Raw genomic sequence first — 22138 nt, 5'->3', positions numbered from 1 at the left:
TAAAATTTGTCAACTAATTATTATGTTAGTACATAAACTTATTTTAGTTTATTTTATTTTATTTCAGAGTTGTTAGGTTCTAAAAGTTTAGAACAATTGGCAAATCGTGAGTACAAACTTGTCTAGGTATAGATCTTAGAGTCTATAGAGTGTATTGGACAATGCTTAAGGTGTTACAAGTCAAAATACAAGAACATTCAAGCTGTAGAAAGAAGAATTCAAATTTTTTGAAATCCGACCGATTGAAAATTAGATCCGACTGATCAAAAATTGTAGACATGAAATTTCTGCAGAATTCTATTTCAACCCAAACTCTGCTTAAACGTTTTGGGTTTTGAGTGAAACACTTCTGGTATATAAAGGAAAACCCTAACTACATTTGCAAAGCTTTTTAGAGACTTTAGAGGTGCTCTTGTGAGATCTAAAAGGTATTGTGCCTTCTTCTTTCAAAGTCACTACCGGAAATCATTCTCATATCATTAGATTTGGTAGATCTAAAGTTGCTGCAACAAGATCAACAACTGATGATGATCTAAACCTTTAAGAGTGGTCTTAGAATCACAAACTAGAGAGTTTGTGTTGCTAAATCTTTGAGTGGGATCTCAAAGTCACAAGTAAGAGTGCTTGTGTTGGTGTAAATCCAAGGAGAGAAGGAGTCTGTGGATTCAGAGTTTGTACATGGTCGTGTCAATAAGTTACTACATGAGGTAGCAATAGATTTAGTGGATTTACTTTACCTTGAGGATAGCTATGTCAAATCCTCTCTAGGTTTTTATTTTGAAACAGTTCGTTTCATCGGTTTTCCTAAGTCATCATATCGTAGTGCTATTTATTTTCCTTTGTTTTGCATGATATGATTTATTTGTATTTAACCTATATCTGAATAATTAATCTAAATAATCACTTGGTTAATATATTAGGTTAAACAATCTAGTTTAAGGGGTCTAAACGAACAAACAAGAGTCATGTTAATGCATAAATTAAGCGGTTAAACATTTTTGATTCCCTTGTCCGCAAATGATGCTTACATTACATTCAATGGGACAATTCAGGTTGAATGTATTTCTGTTGGCAAAATCAGAACCATTTTTATCAAATTTTTTTTCTTTTCTTTTCTTTTTTTTTGGATGAACTGCACATAATTAATTTGTACCACCTATAGAATTGTTTTTTTATTTTTTATTTTTTTTTATTTTTATTATGGGAAATACTTTCTTTTTATTCATTAACTAAAATAGAAATAACATCATGAAATAGTGCATGTAAAAACATTAAAAAATGACTCATAAATCATTTAGAGAGCATGTCTCCCAACTTATTTTAGCACTCCAATCACCACTAATAAAGAAAGCTTTGAGTAGTATTTTATACATTGGGAGACTCCTGATATAGTACTCCTAAAATCACCTGAATTTTTTACTTATTATAATAAACTCACGGTTTCTCGTTGTTTTTGGAGATTGTGTGTAAAATGTGAGCATTAAGAGATGTGCACTAAACATTTCCCTTTGACTTACTCCTATTATAGTAGGAGTCTCCCAACTAGGTTGGGTAACCACTAACTTCACAACTCAAGGGTAAAATATAAAGAGCTCATAGCAGGTTTAACATATTTAATATTATAGCATATTTTCAAGTAGTTTCATAATAACTTTCAACAACCAAATTTTCAAAATTCGTTGTTAATAAGATTTTATATCAATTTCCTAAATAACATAAACAAAGAAAAAGCACCTTTAGAATTTCCACACAATTCAATAAATTCATGAAATCCATTATTAAATGATAAAATAACCAAAGCTAGTCATCTTTTCTAAGATAACAAATCATGCATTTTTTTCATTTAGGTACTAACATGATGCATTTTTTTCATAAATCATTAAATAACAAGAACAATTCGCATGGTACTTTTTATGAAAACCATCGTGTGTGTGTGTCCATATATATATATATATATATGAGTAATGTTCCAAAATGTGTTTTTTACCTTCAAATGCGGTATGCAAAAATTATTATTTTTCTATGGTATATATATAGATCGAGAATGTAATATGTGTTGGATAGTGTGGTGAAATAACCCACAATATGGATGTTGAATTGAGTGGCCAAATTACCTACAATATGTATGTGTGTAATAGTCTTAAGAAATTACCTTACGCAATATTGTACATAAAATAATTATTATTAATAAAATTATTTGAATAATGGAATTGCATGTTTGGCCATGATTGGTTGTGTGGTGTTTGACATGGTCAAACATGCAGTTGAGATTTCTCAAGGATAATGAGTTGTGAGTGAGGGCACTGAGGTGGATAAGAGAGTTGATTTTAAGAGACTTTAATGTTGAAGTACTAATTTATATGAACTAAAATGAACATTGGCAACTTTTATGATTCTTTAAATATCTCACTTGAGCTCTTTAGATAAAATAACCACACAAAAATCCTATAGAGTGAAAAAACCAACTGTAACTCAAACACTATTTCACTCTTATCTTTCCATTTAATTATACGTTTTTGAATATTCATTGTTTTTACTAATTAAGAATTCTATTTCAATTTTACTTCAATGTGTGAGGTAATCCTACTATGGAAGTGGAATATATAATGAAAAAAAAAAAATATTAGGGTTGAAGACAAATTCTGAGAATCTTGCCCAAGTTAAATTCAATTCCCTCGAGCAAAACGATTGTGCACACAAATGACAATCAAAGTACATGCAAACTTTTTTCTAACATATTTTATGTGTACTGAAAATTTTGTCCAAATGAAATTGTTGACTAATTAACTGCAATTTTCAAAATAATGTAGAAAAATGAGCCAAAATGGCAAATTTCTATTCTTAACAACTAGTAACTTTTCTAACACAGAGTTTTCAAAGTTATGCCTCATAACAAGTGACCTTTCAAAGGTACAATGCATTGGTATCTCTCTACAAGTACCTCAAGTGAGCACCTCAAAGCCAAAGAATCAAGTTATTAGGTCCATAACATTATACCTCAGAATTTAGAAATACAAGAATAAAGCATATTGAATAATGTCTATTATAAGAGTGCGCCATCACACTTATCTCCTATATATAGGTATATACAAGGATAGGTTGTAATAATGTTGTTTGAGTTTAGAGAATATTGTTTCATAAAGTGAAAATTCAGGTTCTGGAATTTTCGAAGTGAAAATTCTGATTTAAGCATTTTTGATCGGTCAAAGCTTTGGCTCGATCGATCGAAATGGTAAAGAAAAATTCCTGGAGCTTCTGCTTGATTTGATCACTAGTCAATTCCTATTCTTGATCGATCAATCAAAAGAACATCTTGATCGATTGAAACTTGAAAGCTGAATTTTTTGCAAAATTTTTCTAGTAACTGTTCGGAAAGGTTAAAGAGGTTTCAAGCCTTGTGAACAGTTTCATGAAACATTTTAACTCTCTATACGTGCCTTTTGATGAAATATAACCCTATGGGTATAAATAAAGGCTTATGTTCACTTGAAAAATAAGTTAGAGAGAAACACAAGAAATCCCGTGGTTATTCTCCAGAATTGCTATTTGTAGAACCTAACGTCTTGGTTATATCTTGGGGACAAATTTGTGATAACCCTTTAGCAACAATAGTGTGGGGGGCAAATATTGTCTGAGGAAAACAATATTGTGCCTCCAAGTTATCTATTTTCTCTTTGTCTTTTGTGTTAACCTTGTTCTTCAATTATTACTTTGTATAATATCCCTAATAATCTTAGACAATATTTCCTACGATGGAAGGAACAAGTGATGTTTCGGCATTGAAGATGTTGAATCATGAATTGGTGAAATTGGATCACTTTGATGGAACCACTTTCTCTCGATGGAAAGACAAGATGAAATTCCTACTTACTGCACTCAATCTCTTCTATGTCTTGGACCTGAATCTGATGCTTTTTCCTACTGCGAGTGACGAAGACACTGATGAGATAAAGGCGCAAAGAAAGAAATGGGAGGAAGACAAACTGATTTGCAGAGGGCATATTCTCAATACTCTTTCGAATCATCTCTATGATCTCTACACATCACTAAAGTTACCGAAGGAGATTTAGAATGCTTTGAAAGCAAAGTACAAAACTGAGAAAATAGGTACGAATAAGTTTATCATTCAAAAGTATTTTGATTATAAAATGCTTGATAATATCTCAGTTTTGGATCAAGTGCATGAGTTACAAATTTTGGTCAATAAACTCTGTGATTTGTCAGTCAATATTCTTGACTCATTCCAAGTGGGTGCAATCATTGTGAAACTCCCACCAAGTTTGAATAATTTTAGGATGAAGCTTCCGCATATGTCAGAAGATCTCACTTTAGAACAATTCAGACAACATCTTTGAATTGAAGAGGAAAGTCGGGTTAGAGATGTGACTAACACCGATTCTAAAGTGAATGTGAGCAATGTTCAAAGTGGGAGTTCGAGTAAGACCAATAAGCACTTGAAAGTGAACAAAAGTGGGAGTGGTTTCAAAATAATCCCAACAAAGACAAGAAGAACTGGGCATGTTTCCATTGTGGAAAGAAAGGTCATTACATTCACGAATGTAAACTCTTAAAAAACAAGAAAAAGGATGAAGAAGGCAATGCCATTGAAACGAATGTCATTGAGGACATTGTTGCTATGATGAGTGGCATACATATTGATATGATCACTAAAATTCTTATGGCTGTGATTGCAAATCCTTTTGATCGATGGTTCGACTCGAGTGCAACGGTGCATGTGTGCGACAACGAAGAGCAATTCAGGACTTATGACAAGTCTTCCATAGAACAACAAGTGCTGATGGGCAACCACAATAAAGCAAAAGTTCTTAGAAAGGGCATTGTTGATGTGAAAATGAGTTCTGGCAAGATGCTAATCTTGACCAATGTTTTTCATGTACAATATTAAGAAGAATCTTATGTCTGCCAATTTGTTATGTAAGAGTGGCGTAAAAGCTATACTTGAATCGGACAAGTTAATCTTGTCCAATAATGGGATATTTGTAGCAAAGGGATATATTACTGATTGCATATACAAACTAAGTATTATTAATAAAGAAGTTTTTGGTTGTGCTTATTTTGTTAATTCTTCATATTTGTGGCATGCTAGATTAGGACATTTAAATTTCAAATATTTGAAGTTTATGTCAAAGCATGGTATGATTTCATATAAGCATGATGATGAAAAGAAATGTGAAATTTGTATTCAAGCAAAGATGACAAAGAAACCTTTTTCTAAGTCAGATATAAATTCTATTATGCTTAAACTTGTACATTCTGATGTATGTGAATTGAATGGTGTATTAACTAGAGGAGGTAAAAGATACTTCATTACATTCATTGATGATTTCTCTAGATTTACATATGTGTATTTAATGAGAAATAAAGATGAATCTTTTGACATGTTCAAACGTTATAAAACTGAAGTATAAAATCAAGGATATGTTGTAATAATATTGTTTGAGTTTAGAGAATATTGTTTCATAAAGTGAAAATTCAAGTTTTGGAATTTTCTAAGTGAAAATTCTGAATTAAGCATTTTTGATTGGTTGAAACTTTGGCTCAATCGATCGAAATGGTAAAGAAAAATTCCTGGAGCTTCTACCTGATTCGATCGCCAGTCGATTCAAATTCGATCGATTAAAAGAACCTCTCGATTGATTGAAACTCGAAAGTTGAATTTTCTGCAAAAATTTTCTGGTGACTATTCGGAAAGGTTGAAGAGGTTTCAAGCCTTGTGAACGGTTTTATGAAACATTTTAACTCTCTATACGTTCCTTTTGATGAAATATAACCCTATGGATATAAATAGAGGCTTATGTTCACTTGAAAAATAAGTTAGAGAAAAACACAAGAAATCCTGTGGTTATTCTCCAGAATTGCTATCTTTAGAACCCAACATTTTTGTTGTATCCTGGGGACAAATTTGTGATACCCCTTTAGAAACAATAGTGTGGGGGGTAAATATTATCTAAGAAAAATGATATTGTGCCTCCAAGTTATCTATTTTCTGTTTATCTTTTATGTTAACCTTATTTTTCCGTTATTACTTTGTATAATATCCCCAACATCTCCAAATTGAATAGATCCCGTGTACCAAATTGAACATCCTAAAGCCCACTACTATTAAAGTATATTTGGTAAACTGTAATAGTTATTGTAATGTGATAATTATTCCTATAGTTTAGCTATTCAGTTGTTTGATTATATTTTTATTATAGAGAATAATCATTCTTTATGAATAGTTATTCTTTAAAATGAGGAATAATTATTCATCTCTAAAAGAGATGTAATAGTTATTTCTTAGTAGGTATATTAATTTCGATAATTAATATATTTCTAAATAAATAAACTTTTCATATGCACATAACAATTATGAAAATAAAAAATTCATAAAAATAACTAATTTCTCTTTCAAATCTAAAAAATATTATTTTTTAAGAAATATAATTATGAGTAAGATATTCCTAAAATATATCTTAAGTTTGATTTAAAATGCTTTCATTCTATTGTTTTCTGGATTTTATTATTGTGTTGTCACTAAACAAATGAATAGTAATAAGTATTACATTACAGCATTTTGTATTCCTTGTAATATCTATTCCTATTTCTATGTAATTACTATTACAAATTACAAAACGTGACCTTAGCTTGGGTTCAAGGACCTACTCCCGTTTGGGAGTCCAGAAAACCACAAGATCTAGAGAAATCACAATGAACGTAACATTATCAAAGTGTCTTAAGGCCCCACTGCAAAAAACTTTTGCATTTTGCAGAATGCACTAATTGATATTCACTGACCTAATTAGAGGGAAGTACTTAAGTATTAACATAAGGATATGATCCTTAAAAACAATTGAAAAAGAAAAAACGTTGAGTTGTTTATGGTTACGCTACGCCAAAAAGAGTGATTTTATAATTAGTATTCGATTAAGTCTGTCAACACATGTTAAATATTTTACATAATTTGGTCTTTTTTTTTTTTTCCAAAATTAGTCTAACCTTGATTAAGGAGGTTGGTATAGTGGTACCTAACACTTCATAATAACCATGAGATCTATTTGAAGGAAAAAAAAAATGGTCTAAGAATTTTCAATGTTTATTTTTAAATTTTCATAAATTTTAAGTGGACCTAGCATTCGAATAGTGGCCTATTGATGCAACATCAAGTGGCTTTGATACCAATTGATGCAATCAGTGTACATAGGGGTGTGCATCGGTTGGGTTGGGTTGGGTCGGGTTAAGTCTGTCAACACATGTTAAATATTTTACATAATTTGGTCTTTTTTTTTTCAAAATTAGTCTAACCCTGATTAAGGAGGTTGGTATAGTGGTACCTAACACTTCATAATAACCATGAGATCTATTTGAAGGAAAAAAAAAAATGGTCTAAGAATTTTCAATGTTTATTTTTAAATTTTCATAAATTTTAAGTGGACCTAGCATTCGAATAGTGGCCTATTGATGCAACATCAAGTGGCTTTGATACCAATTGATGCAATCAGTGTACATAGGGGTGTGCATCGGTTGGGTTGGGTTGGGTCGGGTTAAGGGGATTTTTTGACTCAACCTATCATAGTGGGTTAAACAAAATTCAACCCAACCCACATGGGTCGGGTTGAAACCATGGGTTGGAAAATTTTTTTTATTACTATTATTATTAAATTGAGTAGAAAAAAAATATATCACACCTGTCAGCTAACTTGATAAAGAAAATTATACATTAATATATGAACTAATATTTCAACTTAGTTATACATTAATATATGTATTAATATACATTAATAATGGCTTTTATATAGGATAGGAGGAAGAGTTGGTTATTTAAAAAAATATATTAATTATATAATATATTTTAAATAAGTACTCCCTCTATCCTAGTTTGTTTGTCCTCTATTCCATTTTGGGATGTTTCAAAATATTGTCTTGTTTCTAAAAGTAAAAATTATTAATTTACTAATATTTCTATTATACCCCTACTTTATTTTCAAAACTATTTGAAAAGAAAACTAACAAATATTTAAACAATCAATCTAATTGGGGCATCTTTTTAGTTGCCTCATTAAGAATAACTCTTAAAAAAAAAAAATCTAATAAATTTATTTAAGGATAGTTTTGTAAACTTATACATTTTTATAAGGTAAACAAGATAATAAATGATATTTCTTTAAAAAGTTTGATTTTTCAAATAGGACAAACAAATTGGGACAAAGGGAGTATTAAATATATGGGTGGGTCAGGTCGGGTTTTGGCAGGTTTGGAATTTCATGATCCGAACCCAACCCGACCCGCTATCCAAAAAATTTTTGTAACCCAACCCAACCCACCAAGCCCTAAAAACCAATCCAACCTGGCGGGTTGGGTTGGGTTGGGTCAGTTTTGGTGGGTTGGCTGCACACCCCTAAGTGTACACATGTAGAAGCTGAATCTATATCACATATATATTAACTACAACTCTTCCACAAAACCTAAGTTTTTCAAGAATTTTAGGCTAGCAAAAGAAAATTTTACTAATAACAACTAACTTTTTTTATACAAGATAGAATTCTATTCTAGCCTAATCTAAGTGTATATGTGTGTGAAACTCCCTCCTAGAGATTTAAACCCCAATCCTTTCCTCTCACACTATACAAGCACTTATACTTGTAGAGTGACCATCGTACCAAGAGTGTGCAGTAGTTACTAATAATAACTAACTAATCACCTCCTCATTCGAAAGAGTATTTATAGGAAGAGATTTCTCTTACTCCTTTTAGAAAAAAAAATAATAATAAATAAATAACAAAATCTTACTTCTACTAGAGAAAGGAAAATAACTTAAGTAGGAAAAAAAAATCATCATAAAATCCTAATTCAACTAGCAAAGGAGAAACAACATAAAATATTAAAAATTATTTTCCCCTCAATCAACCATTCTGCATCACCTATTGGTTATACCAATAATTCATTAATTAGCCCAAAACTTATACCGGATCGAGTTCCAATTAGGGCTTAACATTTATACTCAATAGTAAGTAATTATTATGAATGACTAGTTGGGGCTATGTTACTCAATTTCCCACTATTAATGCGCTATGACATAGTTTCAAACCTGTTTATTTTGTCTATATAGTTATTCATATTTTATTTTCTAAATACAAACTGTCACACTGTTTAATTATTTTAAATAATATGATAATCTATACATTTTTTAGATTTGAAAAATGAAATGTAACCAAGAAATATACCAACCTTGTGATGGAGACTTTCCTTCTCCACAAAGAGTGTATGTTTTTCCTCTAGAAGCACAATAAACTACTCTTAAAATGAAGTACGGCCACAAAAAGTCATACGAAAACACATAGTTAGCAGCATTTCCAATCGATGAAATATTCGTTATTCCTGAAATGAAAGACCTTCTAGTGGTGAACAGTCCCGCCCTGATCCGCGTTTAGTGGATGATTTTCCCGGAAGCTCTAGTTGCAATTTGCATTATTCACTCCATCACACAAATTGTCCCATCACTCTATATAATCACCTACTCTTCTGCCATTTCCACAAACAACTCCAAGCATCCTATACTCCTTTTTCGGAGAAGAAATTAGCATAAACAAACAGAGGAAAACTTTTCTATTCACTTTTCCCAGAGAAGAAAATGGCTGAGAAAATGAACCAGCAGGTGCACCCCTTCGCACAAGTAAATAAGCAACCCAGAAGTGATGAGGAGTCTGGTACTCTGACATCTGATCAGGCGCTCAAGCGAAAGAAAAGGATCAAGTTGGCCATATATATTGCTGCTTTTGCTGTGTTTCAGACCATTGTTATCTTGGTCTTTGCACTCACTGTGATGCGTGTAAAGACCCCTGAGGTCAGGTTGGGCACTGATGTCACGTTCCAGAACTTCAAAACTGGAACCCAAGCATCACCTTCCTTTGACTTGAGCTTCACAACCCAAGTTGGAGTTAAGAACTCAAACTTTGGTCCCTACAAATTTGATAGCACCATTGCCACGTTCATGTACGAGGGTGTAACAGTAGGGCAAGTGACTATTCCTAAAGGTAAGGCTGGGCTGCGTTCTACCAAAAAAGTTACTGTCACAGTTAATATGAATTCAAATGCTCTGCAAAGCACCACTGGTCTTGGAAGTGAATTAGGTGCTGGTGTATTAACTCTGAACAACCAGGCAAAGCTTAGTGGGAAAGTGGAATTGATGTTTGTGATGAAGAAGGAGAAGTCCGCCGAAATGAATTGCACGATGACCATTGAAGTGTCAACAAAGGCGGTCCAATCTATGAATTGCGAATAAATATAAAAGATATTTAGCTTCCTTTTGTTTTTATTCTATTCTTTTGCTGTATTTTAAAATTATGTGAGGATACTTCTGTTCACCACGTTTTAGTATATGTGAATATTTTTTTCAATGTAATATATATATATTTTTTTTATAATATAGAATGTTTTAATAACAAAATATTGCACATACAAATACAAATGAAAAAAATATTATTAGAAGCGGACGTCATAAGTTGAAATTCTCAAAAAAGAAAAAGAAAAAAGAAGAGGACAAATTGAATGGTCTACTCATTGACCATACACCCATTACCTCATGTACGTACAACGATACTGTAAACACAAAATTTCTCAATTGCAGAAAATCAAACAATTGAAGAGAAATATGGTTTGCAAATATAAATTTGTATTGATGTATAATGAGTTCTGTAAGCTCCAAGGATGGACTTGATGGGCCAAACTACTATTTGGGCTCACAATCTATTTATTTGGTGGGTCTGAGTATCCTACCTTGGGTTGTCCTAGGCTAAGGGACCCAATGCAAACACTTTTCTCTCGTTTTCTTAACGTTAAATCCTCTCTCTCTCTCTTTCTTTCTTACTCTCTTCTTTCCCTTAGAATTGCATCCCCCAACTATCCATTCATTTCTCCTATTTATAGACTTCGTTAATGGGGTGATCATCATTATCTTCTCCCTTAGCGCAAAGAAGGGTCCAATGTCAATGAGCTTAAGTGGGTTTTTTGGTACGAGTGGCCTTGGAAATGGTTCCCACTTCAGTTAATGTGTTCAGCAGCGAAGTTTCCTAAGGTTCTGCCGGGCACGTAAATGGTGATGTGTCTAGGCGATGTGACCGAGCATGTGCATAGTTACTGGGAATGGTTTCCCGAGCATCCTGTGAGAAGGGCGTATGCGATCCGCTTTCTAAGTGTCCTGACAATACTCAGTCCACGTTGGTGGTTATTCGTGGGTCTGGGCCAAGGCCTTTGTCGATGTGAAGATTAGATCCTTCACCCATATCATTGATTTATGGTCCAAGGCCAAATATGAACTTGGGCATTTAGGTGCCGTACAATTTCTATATGAAAAAAAAAAAAAAAAATTGCATAATTTGTTATCTTAGAACACATGATCAGCTTTGATTTTATCATCTGATAATGGAATTCATGAATTTATTGAATTGTGTGGAAATTTTAAAGGTGCTTCTTCTTTGTTTATGTTATTTAGGAAATTGATAGAAAATCTTATTAACAATGAATTTTGAAAATTTTGTGAAAATTTGGTTGTTGAAAGTTATCATACTTGAAAATATGCTATGAAATTAAATATGTTAAACCTACTATGAACTCTTTATGTTTTACCCTTGAGTTGTGAAGTTAGTGGTTACCCAACCTAGTTGGGAGACTCCTAGTGTAATAGGAGTAAGTGAAAGGGAAATGTTTAGTGCACATCTCTTAATGCACACATTGTACACACAATCTCCAAAAACAATGAGAAACTGTGACTTTATTATAAGAACAAAACTTACATACAGTATCTTAGATGTTGTTCCTTAGGTTTTTCTTATAAAATTCTGCCATGTGGCTACTTAATAAAAAAAAAATACACTTTCATCCCACGAGAAAAAATCCACATGAAAAAACTTAAGGAACAACATTTATGTATTGTACCTAAGTCGTCATGCACCTGCATAACTTTAGCTAGCAAATCTGCAAAGTTCACAGGGGGTGGGGAGGCAGCATGGTGAGCCCATTGGAAAGAGCCCTATACAGCTTCAACTTCTTTACATGACCATAGTGCATGAATCTGGTCATCAGGTTGAACCTTGGAAATCTCACAGATATCATTCGGGATAATGTGTCATCGATGAAGATTAGCCATTGTTGGCAAAGCATTGTTACATGCACACCAGGCAAAGTGCTTAATCTTATTTAATACTCAAATTTCATAGCCCTTTCCAAAACTACTTATTTGATGCTAGATTAGAGGTACAATTCTGTAGGAGGTACAAATTAATTATCTGCAGTTCATCTCAAAAACAAAAGGAAAGAAAGAAAGAAGAAAAAGAAAAAGAAAAAGAATTGTTAAAATTGTTCCGATTTTACCAATAGAATTGCATTCAACCGTGAACCGTCCCATCTATATATAAAATAATAGGTGAAGCAGAGAGAAACTCAAATTGCAATTTCAAATTAGAACTCTAATTTTGTGCCACGTGTCCAGATTGCAATTCCAAATTAGAACTCTAATTGTGTGACATATGTCTAGATTTATGTGAGGACTACACCAATTTCAATAATTTTGTGCCATGTGTCTTAAATTATTTGTTGGTGCCAAAAATTCCAATGTCCATTCTGAATTAATCACTTGATTTGTCTTGGACTTGCGAATAAGCATTATGGCCTCAATAATAATATTTACCAATCTCAATACAATATTTTCAATCTCAATATAGTATTTATGACTATATGATCTTGAAAGAAGAGAACGTTTAGGTCGATTTCCTTTATATATCATCTATAATCATCATATATATATATATATATATATACACACACACATAACCAATACTTTCTCTCACAAACAATTTTCAATTCAACCTATTCTAAATATCATTCTTCGCCAGTTACAGAGTTTTGAGTTCTCTTCCAAGGTTTACCTTTTCTCTGCAATCTTTTTATTTTTTTATTTTTTTATTTTTTATTTTTTTTAATGACATCTATCAGTTTGTATGTACACATCACTTTAATGTTTGCAATTAAGTGGTATTGGGTATTCCCGTTGCATAGCATGTGCGTAGGATATTCAAACCTTGGCTCGATTTAATGTTGAAGTGAAAAGTATTTTAATAATGAAGTTGGAATCATTAGTGGTATTACTGGCTTTTGATGGCTATTAACATCAATATCTTAATTTTGTACATACTCTTGGATGGGATAGTTTGATAGTTTGAACTTTGAAGTGGTTGTATTTTCAGGAAAAATTAGTGTTTGCAAATAGGAAATAAGCGTGAACTTCAAACTCAGGAGCAGCAAGAAGAGAGGTGTGAGAATGTTTCCTGTGTTGGGTCAGAGTTCTTGTCCATTAGGAATTAAAAAACTACTCTCTTTTTTCCTAGACCAAAAGATGTATATAGGTACTTCATGTTTGTGCTGCTTTTAAGATTGACTTTTTTGATATAATTGGAAGGCATTGTATATGAACTTCTTAAAGCAATTTTCTCTTCTCCTAAATGATGTTGTGGACATATTTTTGCTGAGATAAAAGTCCTTATATGTTCCTTTCATACTTGGGATATCTACTGCGCTACTAATCTATTAATGTTGCAGCTAAGAATTTGACTCAATTTGCAATTCGTCAGAGTTAATGTTGCATCTCTAGAGCAATTTCCATTGTTAAAAGATGTGTTTATTCACATTCTCTATTGTATTAACATTTTTATTTGATAGTTTTAGCGCACCAAAAAAAAAAAAAATTATTTGAGGCTCAAGAGACAAACCCGAAAATGAGTAAAAGAAGCAAAGGAAGTACATTGTTCCTAATTTTTCTTGGAGTGAAAAAGTCTATGGAGTAAGATCCATTGGCTTTGATTTGTTGTGTGCTTCTTTTATTTTGGAATCAATAGATTAGTTGGTAGTGAATTTGGGTTTCGTTTATTTTTGTATACATAGATCTGTATAGTAGTAGAAGATTGAAAATAAATGACCTTTGGATAACCACTCTACACCATGCAATCTTCATGACTAGCCTAGCAATTAGGATGCCCAAAATGCAATATAAATTAAGTATTATATTTGTAAGGACCAGATTTGAGTTCCTAACCCACTATGTGTGTTAGGTTCTAAAGTTTAGGACTTTATGTATTTTAGAACTCTAATGTGTAATGTTGGCAAACCATAATCAAAACAATGTGTTTAGAGGTGTTTAAAGCTAGCTCAAAGTTGTATGTCAATGTAAAGTTGGAATCGAGTGGAAAGCAGAAAGCAGTATGGCTTTCGGCCTAGCTCAATCGATCGAAGCTTAGACTCAACCGATCGAACGTCGGGCAGATTGCTTTTCTGCAGATTCGTCCAACTCAACCCTATGTGTTTAAAACGTTTTTAGGGTTTCTTATTTGTCCTAAGTATAAAAGGCAAACCCTAGCCACGTTTTAGTGTTGCTCATATTGCGGTTTGTGTAAATCTCTTGTGAGATCTAGAGGAGCTTTCCTTTACACAAACTTAGGGTTTTCAAGGAAGAGACATTCTCTAAACCTTGATGATCAAAACAGTTTCTGCCATTAAAACTTAAAGAATACACAAGCGGGGGTGCTTGTAGCTGGTGGAATCCAAAGAAAGAAGGAGTCCGTGGATTCGGAGCTTGCACGTGGTCGTGTCAGTAAGTTCTATTGGTTGGTAGCATTAGGAAGTTGAGCGGGGGTGCTTGTAAGTCCTTTTGTATGAACTTCGATTCTTTCTGATAGTGGATTCAAGTTTACCTTGAGGATAGCTAGGTCAAATCCTCCCCAGGTTTTTACCGGTTTGGTTTCTTGGGTGATCATATCGTGTGTTATTTATTTTCCGCTGCATTACATGATTTAATCTTTATTATTTTGATAACCTAGACTTGTTAATCTGACTAAGTAACAACTTGGCAAATTAACTAGGTTTAATCAATTGTTTAAGGGGTCTAAAAACTGTTAAGTGGTATCAGAGCGGGTAGCTCTTTTGTTGTTGATCTTTTGATCTTTGAGCTGATCCTTGACCCCTGTTGTTATGGAACACGGACACTCTCTAGTTATTCCTCCTCACTTTGATGGGAATAATTATGCTTACTGTAAAGTAAGGATGAAAGCCTTCCTGAAATCCATTGATGAGAGGGTGTGGAATTCCGTTGAATACGGATGGGAGAAGCCCACTACTCCTGTTAGTGAGTGGCAAACTTTTCAGAAAGAAGCAGCTTCGTTTAATAGCAAGGCTATGAATGCGATTTTTAATGCTGTTTCTATGGAGGAATTTAAGAGAATCTCGAATGTTGAGATCGCTCATACTGCTTGGAATATCCTCCAGACTGTACATGAAGGCACAAAGGCTGTCAAAATAAATAAACTGCAGCAATTGACTTCAAAATTTGAAAGCATTAGGATGTCTGATGATGAATCTTTTGATGAATTCTATGCTAAACTGAATGATATTGTTAATTCTGCTTTTAACTTTGGTGAAATCTATGATCAACCTAAAATTGTTAGGAAGATTCTTAGATCTTTGACTGAAGACTTTAGACCCAAAGTGACTGCCATTACTGAAAGCAAGGATGTGGACTCCATCCCTGTTGATGAGCTTGTAGGATCTCTTCAATCCTATGAGTTGGATCTACCCAAAACTTCCAAATCCAAATCAATGGCTCTTAAGTCAGTTGATGATGTTGATGGTGGTGGATTTGATGATGAGCTCTCTGCTACAGAAATTGCCTATCTTGCCAAGAATTTTAGAAATTTTCTCAGGAATAACAATAGAAAGGCAAGAGGTACAAACACTGCTGAACCTAGAAATTTTAGGAAGTATGATCCCACTAAGATTAACAACAATGATAAACCTAGAGAAAGAGTAGGTCAAACTTCCAATAATTCTATGGGCTCTCAATGTTTTGGATGTCAAGGGTATGGACACTTGAAATCTGAATGTCCAACCTATTTGAAGTCTATGGGTAAAGCTATGGCTGTAACCCTTAGTGATGGTGAAGTTTCTGATCATGATTCTGATTGTGATGAGGATGGAAACTTCATTGCTTTCACTGCTACTGCTGTAATTGATGAGAGCATATCTGTTGAAGAGAACCCTTCTGATGGGGAACTCTCTGAAGATGCAGATCTTCAAGAGGTCTATAACAAACTTTGCAAAGTTGCTGCAAAGGATGCTATGAATGTTGAATTTGGCCTAAAGAAAATTGAATCTCTTGAGCTTGAAAAGAAAAATTTGCTTGTTAAATTATTTGATGCTAATGACCTTTTGAACAATGTGAAAACTGAAAACATGCTTTTGCTTGATAAAGTTAAATCCTTAGAACTTGATTTATCTGTTGCTAGATCTGCTAGTTCTAAACTTGATCAAATGCTAAGTGTTCAAAAGTCATCTTCTGACAAAACTGGTTTAGGTTATGTTGACAGCATCTGTGTGTCCGCTCCCCATTCCACTAAGTTTGTTCCTTCATCTTCTTCCTCTGAACCTTCTGCGAGTGAGATAGTGAGTGATACTGTCAAACCCCCTATGAGTGAGGTTGCTAAACCCTTAGAAGGTTCACCATCTAGGAAGATTAGGGTTGATCTGAAAGAATCTAAGCCTAAGAAGCCTACCCTATCTAAGGACAAGACACATGATAAACCTGCATGGGTATGTCATTTTTGTGGAAAGACTGGACACATACGTCCAAATTGCTACAAGCTGCAAGCTGCAAAGAGAGTAAACAAACCAAAAGTACCTGTGCCTCAAGCACTTGATCCTATGGTACTTATTGGTGATTTGGTAAAGGCTTTAAACCTTTATTCTAATCCTGGAGTTGGAAATCATTCTCAAGTGAATAAGAACTCCAATGCTCGTGGTGCATCTAAAAAGTTTTGGATGCAAAAGACTCGACCTAACTGAGTCTTTCTGACATGGTCCTTGTGCTTCATTGCTATACCCTTTGTGACCATTGTTATTTGGTTTTTTTTTGTCTCTAGGATTTGCACTGCATAACATTCATGCATTTCATTCTAGGTGTTTTTATTTATAATAATCATAAATAAAATAAAAATAAAAATAAAAAGGAAAAAGGAAGCACATTTTGATTTTGCACTATTCTTCTTGGTTTTTGAGAACAAGGTTGGTCAATTTATTCTCACATAACATGTTGTTTGTACCTTGTTTAGCTTTGATGAGCTTATTTATTTGCACTCTACTAGTTGAAGATTTGTAGTGCATGTTGTGTGGGAAAGATGTGTATGGTTTTTTGATTACTATGTCTTAATCTTGAAGTCATATGTTTTTAAATGTTGGACTTGAATTTTTAGAGAAAGGCATAAATAACCATCTCACCACTGTTCACTAGCCAATCATGAACACCTTAGTGCATATCATAAGATTTTGTGCTCGAGAAAGTGTAGCACATGCACAAAAAGAACATAAGGTGAAGCCTCGGTAAAAGTGCTTAATTCTTGAAATTTAATTGGTGTGTACTATTAGGCTTGATGCCAAACTCACATAAACTTAAAATTGGAATGTATATTATGAGGCATAAATACAAGAAAATTACATGATTGCAAGCTTATGATCTAGGAGATGTGGGAGTTATATGATGTACCTCTTTAGATGATAGTCTCTTTTAAAATTCTGTGTGATGAATTTTGTAGACTTTGTGATTAATTGCTATTCACATATCACCTTACATGTATCTCATGTCTTTGCTAGTCGCACACACTACACGAGTTACTCGTTGCTAAACATTGTACATGTTATTGTGTGTGTTTATGGTCTGACCAACCAAGTTTTTGCAATCACTTTGAATTATGTGCAAACTAAATTTGTTGCTTAAAAATTTGTGAAGAATGCAAAATTTTGTTTTTGGGGATATTGGGTTTAAAATTCTTGATTGGAAAAACATATCATCTCATACTCATGCATTTTTGGTCTTAAATTTTAATGCTTTGAGTCAAATCTTTTTGTTTTTCAAAAATTGTGTTTCTCCAGAAAATTTGGTGAGCCTCTGCCTGACTCGATCGGTCCATCCTGTTTTTCGACCGATCGAAATTTTTAAAAATTTTAATTTTTTTAAGAGAGGGAGCCTCTGTCTGTTTCGACCGGTCGATGCTGATTTTCGACCGATCGAAACTCGTGTTTCTGGTTTTTAAAAAGGCAGAATAGGACTTTTTCAAAGTCACTATTCAATTTTTTTTCAAAGTTCCTCTCTCTCTCCGCATTGGCACTTGGCTCCACCATCAATTTTTGTCGTTTTCCTTCAAGATTCTTGCTGGGTTTTTGTCTTTAGAAGCCGGTAAGACCTTTTTTCCCATCTTTTTCAAGTTTATTTCTTGATTTCATGCATTTTTCATGCATTCTCATGTCTATTTTCGGCACTTTCAAAATTATTGGGTTTTTGATGATTCAAGCCAATTCTTGTGTAATTAATCAATGGGTTTTTATGCCATGATGTTATATTAATGTTCCCTATGATTTAATTTGATCAATTTGGTGGTTTTTGAAAAATTGAAAATTCTAGGGTTTTGTATTTGATCCGAATTGGGGATTTTGTCAAATTAGGTTTAAATTGATGAAATTGGCTTCTCCAATTGATGTAATTGGTCATTATTATTGTTATTCTATCATGTACAATGATCAATTCGTCAATTTTTTAAAAAATTGATCAAGTGGTTTCTTTAATTTGGGGTTTTTGTGTTAAAAACCTTTATGTGCAAGCCATTTTTATAATTTGAATCTTTTTGACTCAATTCACTGCATTAGCACATGCATCATGACATTTTAACTTGTTCATGCATCATATAGGTTTTGATTTGTTTTGTTTTTGTGCTAACTTGCAGTCTGCCCTTGGTTTTTGTTCTTTCGCTTTGTGTTTTGATCCGTCTCTTAGCACCATGCCTAGGAAAACTAGAGCTAATATGACCACTTCCACTTCCTCTGAGTCTCCACCTAGAGTAGAGCTGTTTAAGAATGATAAGTGTAGAGAAGCCTATGACACCTTGATCTGTAGGCGTAAGATCTGGTCTGAGCGAGCTGTTGTGTTAGATGCGCTTGATCCGGCCATTAGGGCTAACTTTGAGTCTAGGGGTTGGTTGCCTCTCGTATAGATAGATCATCCACCTCCGACCACCCTGATTAGAGAGTTCTATGCGAATCTCTCTTGCCACATCTATGATTCCAACACCCTTGTTAGGAGTTGGATACGAGGTGTAGAGTTCACCATTACCCCTCGGGTGGTGGCTGATGCTCTAGGGGTGCCGGTAGTTCGGGATGCTGTCTATCCCTATGAGGAGTCACCCTCTTTAGATGTAGTCATGTCTTACATCACTGGGTCATCTATCCAATGGGGTTCTGATCCTCGGATCACGTCCGCCGAGCTTATCGAAACTGCTTATCTCCTTTTTAGGATTGCGTGTCATTCTGTGTGGCCTATCTCTCACTTCCACACCATTCCTTTAGAGCGATGTGTGTTTTTGTATGCCTTAGCTTCTGGAGCGTCTATCAATTTTCCTCACTTGTTCCTTCGTTCTTTGAACGAGGTTCATAGGAGTTCTGCCGTAGGGCATGCGCTGATTCATCCTATTTTCATTCATAGGATTCTGCTCTATTTGGGTTTAGATGGTTTTCCTTCGGGTGAGCCTGTTCATGTGATAGCTCCTATAGGTGCCACCTTTCTTCGTCAGAGGGCTGCTCAGTTGAAGGGTCCTCCTTCTCGTCCTAGAGGTGCGTCGTCTAGTAGTGTTCCCCCTCCTCCCTCTTCTACAGGTACAGATACTGCTGAGCCTTCAGGTACTGCTGATGCTGCTGTTCCTCCACCGACTGCTACGTATGATTCAGACATTCGTCGCACGTTGGATCATCTCTTGACCGTTCAGGCGGCTCAAGGACAGATTTTGGTGGACGTGCTTGATGAGATCCGTGCCTTGCGTGCGGAGTTGGCGCAGTTTGGACCACCTCCCTTTTGATGATGGATTTCTTGTGTGCCCTTTGGCATTCCATCAAAAAAAGGAGGAGTACTTGTAGAGTTTGCTTTCAGGGGGAGATTTTTGTTTTTGGTTGGAGCTTGTGGAGTTTTTAGATTGTATCTAGGTGCTTCACTGTGTACTTAACCTTTTTTTTAGCTCTTTCCTTGTTTTTGATAGATATTCATGTTAGGGGGAGTTTTGTGTTTTTTGTTAGTACTTTATTTGTTTTTGTTTCAAACTGCTTATTGATTTATATTCATGAGTTATTCATTGATATATGTCTTTATTTGTGTGTTGTTTGAATTCAAGAAGTTATTTTGTTTACTTGTATTATTTTATTATACAGGTTGATTCAATTGACTACACTTGCAACTGATGGATAGTAGTTAGGATTGAATTTTTGTTTATGAGCATTATTTTGTAAAGGGTTTTTTCATGTTGTAAACTTTGAGCTTTTAAGTTGTGTTTTGTCACGGATTGCCAAAGGGGGAGTTTGTTAGGTTCTAAAGTTTAGGACTTTATATATTTTAGAACTCTAATGTGTAATGTTGGCAAACCATGATCAAAACAATGTGTTTAGAAGTGTTTAAAGCTAGCTCAAAGTTGTATGTCAATGTAAAGTTGGAATCGAGTGGAAAGCAGAAAGCAGTATGGCTTTCGGCCTGGCTCGATCGATCGAAGCTTAAGCTCGACCGATCGAACGTCAGGCAGATTGCTTTTCTGCAGATTCGTCCAACTCAGCCCTATGTGTTTAAAACGTTTTTAGGGTTTCTTATTTGTCCTAAGTATAAAAGGCAAACCCTAGCCACGTTTTAGTGTTGCTCATATTGCGGTTTGTGTAAATCTCTTGTGAGATCTAGAGTAGTTTTCCTTTACACAAACTTAGGGTTTTCAAGGAAGAGACATTCTCTAAACCTTGATGATCAAAACAGTTGCTGCCATTAAAGCTTAAAGAATACACAAGCGGGGGTGCTTGTAGCTGGTGGAATCCAAAGAAAGGAGTCCGTGGATTCGGAACTTGCACGTGGTCGTGTCAGTAAGTTCTACTGGTTGGTAGCATTAGGAAGTCGAGCGGGGGTGCTTGTAAGTCCTTTTGTATGAACTTCGATTTTTTTCTGATAGTGGGTTCAAGTTTACCTTGAGGATAGCTAGGTCAAATCCTCCCCAGGTTTTTACCGGTTTGGTTTCTTGGGTGATCATATCATGTGTTATTTATTTTCCGCTGCTTTACATGATTTGATCTTTATTATTGTGATAACCTAGACTTGTTAATCTGACTAAGTAACAACTTGGATAATTAACTAGGTTTAATCAATTGTTTAAGGGGTCTAAAAACTGTCAATGTGGATGGACCAACAGCAAAACTTTTATCCCTATTGAAAAATATATGGATTTATTAGAAGGTAGGAATGTTTTTTTTTTTTTTTTCCTATTCAATTACCGTTTCAAATTGTATAAAACTATTCCCTTTTTTGATTTGGAAAATTATGATTCATTCATTCATTCTGTTCTTTCTTTGCTGAATTTATTTGTATTAAGGAACTATCATTTTGTATGTGAATGTTCTACTTTATGAAATGAGCAGTACTTTTATGATTTCTTCTTTTCATTTTGCTTTGTTACAGTGTGAAACTTGGAAAAAATTTGTTTGTTTATATGTGAATTTGATTTGGTATTTGATGTTTACTATTAATTAAAGCCATTTTTTTTTTTTTTTTAATTTTGTTTATGAATTCATGGTGTTGAATGGGAAGCCAAGTCCAAAGAAGAAGAAGAAATTGTCAATTCTTCCCCCTTTATCATATCTCTTATTTGGTGTTTTTGCTTTTCTATTGATTTCAATATTTGTTTTATATTGAAATATTAAGTGCCTTTTCTTTTCTCTCTTTTACTATGGATTGCCTGCATTGCCATTAATTTTGTTACTGACAATAATTCCAATTTTTGTATCTTTTTGGTTTCATATGTTTGAAGAAATGTCGATGAGAAGGGTTAACAAGAAAATTGATAATCATGTCAGTTGAATAATCCCAATTTTTTTGTTGGTAAACCTCATTGATAAATGGGTTTTCGGAACAGATAAAAATTGTTCATGTGTGTTTCATTAGATTTATTGCAAAAATGAAAGTAGTGACATGTAATCTGTCTCTATTGTTGTTGGGCATGGAAAACACAGATTGACTATGCTTCAACCTCTC

At 34.0% G+C, this 22138-nt stretch overlaps 1 protein-coding gene across 1 annotated transcript; it reads left to right on the top strand.

Annotated features, from left to right (window-relative positions):
* Window positions 1–9539: 9539 nt before the first annotated feature.
* Window positions 9540–10282, top strand: LOC115974768 (late embryogenesis abundant protein At1g64065-like). The gene has a single exon (XM_031095280.1). It carries the CDS (start codon window positions 9632–9634, stop codon window positions 10280–10282), a length of 651 nt encoding a protein of 216 aa, XP_030951140.1. The 5' UTR covers window positions 9540–9631.
* The last annotated feature ends 11856 nt before the right edge of the window (window positions 10283–22138 follow it).

Source organism: Quercus lobata, chromosome 2 (assembly GCF_001633185.2).
Source record: "Quercus lobata isolate SW786 chromosome 2, ValleyOak3.0 Primary Assembly, whole genome shotgun sequence".
Classification (NCBI taxonomy): Eukaryota; Viridiplantae; Streptophyta; class Magnoliopsida; order Fagales; family Fagaceae; genus Quercus; species Quercus lobata.
Note: the sequence above shows the minus strand (reverse complement) of the source record. Positions and strands in the feature narration are given on the sequence as shown.

Bases quoted from the DNA above. Each gene is read 5' to 3' on its own strand.
- LOC115974768 (XM_031095280.1), top strand. From the start codon at position 9,632: ATGGCTGAGAAAATGAACCAGCAGGTGCACCCCTTCGCACAAGTAAAT.